Source organism: Neolamprologus brichardi, chromosome 13 (genome assembly GCF_056152115.1).
Source record: "Neolamprologus brichardi isolate AB-2024 chromosome 13, ASM5615211v1, whole genome shotgun sequence".
Classification (NCBI taxonomy): Eukaryota; Metazoa; Chordata; class Actinopteri; order Cichliformes; family Cichlidae; genus Neolamprologus; species Neolamprologus brichardi.
The window spans coordinates 17,072,698-17,079,019 of NC_142116.1; the positions used below are offsets into that span (position 1 = coordinate 17,072,698).

A 6,322-nucleotide genomic window follows, 5' to 3' on the forward strand; every position below is an offset into this window, starting at 1 on the left:
TTTCATCAGTGCTCATTCTGCTGAGACAAAGTTGGGATCAGTGGGTGCCAAAATGATGGTTGTACGTTGAAGTGTGGGTTTGAAAAAAAGATGGTGTTTGTTTGAAGTCTTCCAGATGGTTTGGTTGCACTGAATCACCAACAACCTCACAATAAGGTGAAATCAGATGAAAGAAAACATGTTATAAAGAGAGGAGAAGAAATTATTTGGGTGAAAAGCAAGGTCAGTGATCTTCTCTGCATTCCAGCTTATAAAATAAATACCTTTGGATCAGGTACTAGATGGGTTTTTAATGGATTTAATTTTTAACCAGCTTTAATGACAAATGTAAAATGGTCAGCAAGTTACCTTGAGCTCAATAGTTTCTCCTTGACGTGTGTGTGTGTGTGTGTGTGTGTGTGTGTGTGTGTGTGTGTGTGTGTGTGTGTGTGTGTGTGTGTGTGTGTGTGTGTGTGTGTGTGTGTGTGTGTGTGTGTGTGTGTGTGTGTGTGTGATTAGCAGTTACTGCAGCAACAGGGGCATTCAGCCACAAACCTTCATGAGGTAACAGGCTCCACATCATGGAAGTGCTGCATTGCTCTGTTTTAGCTTTTCTACCATCTGTTCATCTAGCCAGGATTCAACTACGCATCTAGAATGCTACTTTTATAACGATCAGGTGCTGGGAAAAAATATATATATTTTACAAAGGTGAAACTTTTGAGGTCATGGGGAGCTTAGAGAGAATGTGGTGGATTGTAATCGAGTGCACCTGCAGGCTCCTTGGCATTTCTACATCCACAGGTAAGACATAAATATGAAAAAAAGCAGAGAAAAGCAAAAGATTTCATTTAGCGTCATGTGTGTCTCTTCTCGTTTTAGTATGAGCCAGATTCTTTGGGTGCACCTATAGATCTTTCTAAAAATCTTAAAACATCTCCTCGGGGGAAGAGGCACCCATCATGTCTGTAAAAACAATGTTAAAAGGTCAGACTGTGACATAGTCTTGATCTCCAAGAGCACTAAGCCCTGTCTTGGCTGATATATAGAGCATATACTTGATTTACGTTATTGTCCCTCCTTTTCTGTTTTCCTCAGACACACAGGGACAGATTGTACAAAGCTGTCTTTGCCTCAGTAAATCATCACAAAAGCTGTCTGCTTGTTGCTTCCTTCAGAAAAATATGGGACCCCCCCCCACACACACACACACACTTAAATTTAAACATCTGCAGACTCTGAATATTTATTGAGAAGCATGTGCCACACATGACACAAACAGTCTCTGCGTCCAGCTGGGTTATTGGGATTATGTAATCACAAGCTGTTGTGCATTCGCGCCCACATGAGCTTTCTGTGCATTATTTTTATGTGTGCGTGTGTGTATCAGTCTATTTTTGGTAAATGTCTATGTGTGTGTGCCTCTGGCTGGCAGTCTGCTGTGAGTTCACATGTCTGGGTTGGCCTGTTGGTGTCTGTGTGTGTTCCACATGCTCACAGTACATGAAGGGAGCAGCTCTGTTAATATCCAGCTGCTCTATATGCAGCTTTAAATCCTCACATACTCTCCAAACTACTAGAAACCATTTAGCCACATTACCCGAGTTTCCCTCTGCTGCAGATTGTATCACTGAATCTCTTGATTTTTGGTAAGCAGGCCAGAGAAAGTGCTTCCATGTGTTTGGCAGCAATACCCATTTAACCGGGCTTATCTCACAAGAGAATGGCTGGTTAATAAAATGCACTTTTGTTTAAAGTTTTAAAAATGTTGCTGTCATGTCATTTCTTATCTTGTGTCGCACCAGCACAGTAGTCTCCTTTCATGTAGCATGAAAGGTATTTTATTGTTGTCAGCACACAGCTTGGGAGAACTTCCTGTTAAAGGAACACTGAATGGTGCTGGTTGGTGGATTGTGTTACATCTGGACAGAGTCAAGTCAGCTGTTTACCCATGCTTCCAGCATTTTTGCTAAACTAACCAACTGCTGGCATTAGTTTGACATTTACCATATAGAAGTGTAGTTAAGTCACAGTTAGCATTATCTGCTGAAGAGATTTACTATCTTGATGCTAAAGCACAGATCTCATGGATTGATGGCGTTTTATGGCACTAGCTGCGTGACTGTGTGATATGTCCACTCAAGTAAAATTACCTACTGACATTGGTATGGCAATTGCAAGCATGAGTAAGTTATTACCAAAGTTTCGTGACCATGACAGGAACAATTGCAATAATTGCTTAAATTAAGCATCTTTAAATACCTTTAATGTACATCACTAGGTCAGTACCACCATTCCTGTGGTATGTAAATGTGACTTTAACTTGAATCCCTTGTGCTACAGACAGTTGCCCTTTTCTTGAGAAAAACATTCAGTCGGCTTTAAATTACTGTGGCTGACAGAACACTATAGAGACAACTTTTAAAGCAAAATAAATCCAAAGAACACTGAAAACACCACACAAGAGTGTTTAATCCCAGTGAAAGTACTGAGAGCATTTACAGAAGGTTACCTTCGGCTGCATTCCAGCATCCAGCACAGAAAAATTCATGAACGTACTCTGACATCTGGTGGACAGAATCTGTTCACCAACAAATCCATGAATTAAGCTGAATTATTATCCCGTGTCTTTTTCAGTGTTGTGTGCTGTGGGAGTGGAAACACTACATCAGGGAGAATTCAACAGCCTTGGCATCTATCTAATGTAAGCGCTTACTTTTTGAGTCTACTTCTTGACTTACTGATGGGATTTACAAGCACTCCTGACTCTGGTGGCATTCTTGAGTTACAAATACACAGCCTGGTTTTGAAAGCTGGCAAAGCAAAAGACCCAAGGGCTTTAAGAAGATGGTTTAGAAAAACACTGCACATGCTTTTATAGTCTCTGATAAATAAACACACTTGAGAGGAGCTGTTGGGAAGGACTCAGAAAGTTGAAGCAGGGTGCAGAGGGCAGAACAGAGGACATATCCTGATTCTTATTATTATCTCTGTAGTACAGAGACAAATTCCCACAGAGACAACAGAAAACATCTCTCCAAGGACACTAGAAACGAATGACTGTTTATTCAATCACTACACATAAAGTTAGTGCAGATGGATGCCGTCCTCACGCACAGTAACACACAACACACCAATTACACTTAAAAGAGGTTAGTGTGTAATACTGGTTAGTCTGGGTGCATTTTTCTCTATTGCTGGATTAGATAATTGTAAACTAAATACAAGAAAATTGCAGTTGTCACAAAAGTTTTCTTTACCATATGTAACCATAATATCTTGAGCACTTGCAGCTGCTTTTTAAGTGTAGAAATTACTGAGTATATCATCATTGTCCAATTTCTACCCCCAGAGTCTCATTTATTGGGATCATGATTCTTGAACTAGCCTATTTCCTGGATTCTCTCCTGTCCATGTGTCTGCCGTGAGTACACAACCCTCATGGCTACTGTAGCAAAGATAACTCACAATTCTTTGAGGTTTTCAAACTTTGAACTTTGCAGTCTAAACTGCAGTCTAAACTGTAATAATGTAAAGTAATCCTGACTTTTCTCTTGCCTTCTTGCCTGATATCTCTACAGCTGCCCTCCAGACTGGAAGTTGTTTGTACTGTGGGGGAAGATGGCTCGCATTGGAGGCTTTCATAAGTTCCTATACTACTCCATCATGTCAGTGGTCTGTTTCCTGCACCCTGTGCTAGTGTGGCATGCAATCATCCCAGGTAAAACAACACCAGCAAGTTCAATACTTCACATTACTGTTTCCTGTTGTTGTGGCATTTCAGCAGCAGATGATCCTATCATGGAAAAGCATAAAAAGCATAGATGTAGCATAGAAAATTAATGGTGACATTATTATTCTAACTTCAGGAACAATGCTTCTGGTGACAGCCTTTTTCAACTTCATACTGAGCAAGAAAACAAAGACCAAACCTCCCAAAAGCCCGCAGGAGAGCTTCAGCAACCAAGGTCCAACTGCTGTCTTTGTGACAGAAAGCACGGGCTCAGACGGCACCTTCTCATTCTTCCATATGGTGACAGGCAGGAGAGGACAGGGGCTGGCACCGACAAGCAGAGACAACTGCCTCAGCACCGGAGAGAGAGGAGACAGCATCCAGGCTATGCTGGAGCTGGAGCAGACAACAACACCTAAAGACACAGATGGGGAAAGGAGGAGGAGGTGGAAAGAGAAGAGACTAATATGCTTTAGAAGTGGGGAGGAGCCTGTGGAGAGGGAGATGGAAGAGATGGATGGATACTGTGAGCCAGACACCACCTCAGACACTGCACCTATGATTACTGACTGAATGTCGCTGTGCTTACTGATAACACACAATGGAAATGATGTATAAAGAATAATGCATTCACGCATACTCCGTACAACCAGCCGGTCTTGCACCAACTTTTTGTAGAAAGCACCAATGTCTTCCACAATAAGGTTTATTTTATGTGATTAAGCTATAAAAAATGATTTTTATGAAATATTTGACTGATTTGTATATTTTTGGAGTCTTGTACAAATTTAAAAGTTGGAGTTTCAAATGCATGCACTCAAATAAATGAAACCATTTGTACCAACATGTGCATGTGGGTGGATTAAGGCCTGTTTTTTATTTTTTTGTTGTTGTTGTTGTTTTTGTCAAAGCCAGCACTGAATGAAGAGCAGACATTAATGCCCAGCAATCCCATCCATTACTGCCACATACATTATTCATAAGGTCATAAATTAGATCAACTGTTTCACTCATTCAGAGAAAACATGTGCAAATGTGACTGAGAGTATAGCAGGCAGTGGAGCTTGTGCAGGTGCATGCGTCGGCCCTCATTGTGTGTTTGTCGTGTGCGAGCGGTGACCATGGAGACAGAGCTCTGGGAGGAGTGTCCATGTTAATATGGTGATGAAAGAAACATCAGATCGTTCACCGAAAGCACGGCTACAGGCTTCACCCAAAACACGTCTAGCCAAACACAGTAAATTATTTATCAATAAAGGGTCATATGGTGAGCACTAAGAGTGAATCAGACAGTTTGAATTGCACTTATTTTTACTATAATTATAATTCAAAAGTGAATAGAAAAAAGCCAGCATTGATGTTTCTATTGTTTTCCTTTTTATTTTATTGAGCTACAAAGGATGTGAGACTCTACATGGGCATTCCTCTTTTGTTCAGGTCATAAATCAATATTGTCTTGTTCTGTCAAAACACACACACTCCACACACACAGGGTATTCCTCAGTCTTTTGTTCACTGAACAATAAATATATAACTGTATGTAGCCCTTAGAGGAAACCTCTCTGTGGCATCACAGCTAAGGAGAGAATCAATATAAACAGAGAGCCCTATTCATCAGAAGGCACCTCAGCGAGAACTGAGGCCAGATAGCATGAACAACCTGAAGGTTAAACAACAGGGTTATTCCACATATTTCTCACAAAGTTACACAACCAGCATGGTATCACCTGGTGTCATAAATAGCTTCGATATGTTTTTATGTCATGACATGTGTATCCTCTCCAGAGGGACAAGACCTTCTCCTGTATTGTGGAAAGAACAGAGAGTCTTTGTCTGGATTTTGCTGAGGCTGCTCACTGGCCCATAACCTGAGCTATATTATTATCTTCACAATGATCTTTGTTCAATTAGCAGCTGACTGACCTATAAACAGACGGGAGGAAAAGAACGGCACTATTTCTCGCCCTCTTCTATAAGCGCTCCGGCAGCTTTGTCATGTCCACATCCGTCAGAATGAGGGAAGTCGTTCAGCTGCTGGAACAACTTACTTCCTCTGTGCATGCTAAATCATGAATCCTATTCAGACACAGAGAGAGAGGCACTTCCTACAGTTTGTGTTTCCACCCTGCAATAGTTTCCTAGATGGCAGATCCAGGCTCAAAAACAGGATGGGTGAAAACAATCTTAACAGGTCACAGGAACTTCTTCCCCTAGCTGGAAAAATACAGCAGAGTGGGTCGTTGTTGATGGTGTTGGTAAACCAATTAGATTTTTCCTGTCGCTAAATATGTAACAGCAAAAAGAATTTAAAGGATATATCTCAGAAGTGGATATTGAAGTTAAAATTCACCCTCGATAGCAAATAAACCAAAACTACATTTGTTACTCATATGGAAAACAAACATCCAATAACAAGAATACTCTACGAATACATTATTTATTATTTAGAGTATTATTTGTGTTCAATAGAACAGTTCAATAGAAACCAAAATATGCTGCATGGATAACGTGTATTTTTTTATACAAATCTCACTTAACTCATATAACTTTCAATCAAAGCTCTAAATTAAACCTATAGTCTTAGAGCTGAGTCTTAACACCCTTAGTGTG

General features: G+C 40.5%; 1 protein-coding gene across 1 annotated transcript; it reads left to right on the plus strand.

Moving 5' to 3' along the window:
* Positions 1-546: 546 nt before the first annotated feature.
* tmem72 (transmembrane protein 72) lies at positions 547-4,556 on the plus strand. Its single transcript, XM_006808001.3, has 5 exons — positions 547-783; positions 2,617-2,683; positions 3,332-3,403; positions 3,561-3,700; positions 3,849-4,556. The coding sequence occupies exons 1-5, from the start codon at positions 708-710 to the stop codon at positions 4,283-4,285; spliced, it is 792 nt and encodes a 263-aa protein (XP_006808064.1). The 5' UTR covers positions 547-707; the 3' UTR covers positions 4,286-4,556.
* Positions 4,557-6,322: the final 1,766 nt, after the last annotated feature.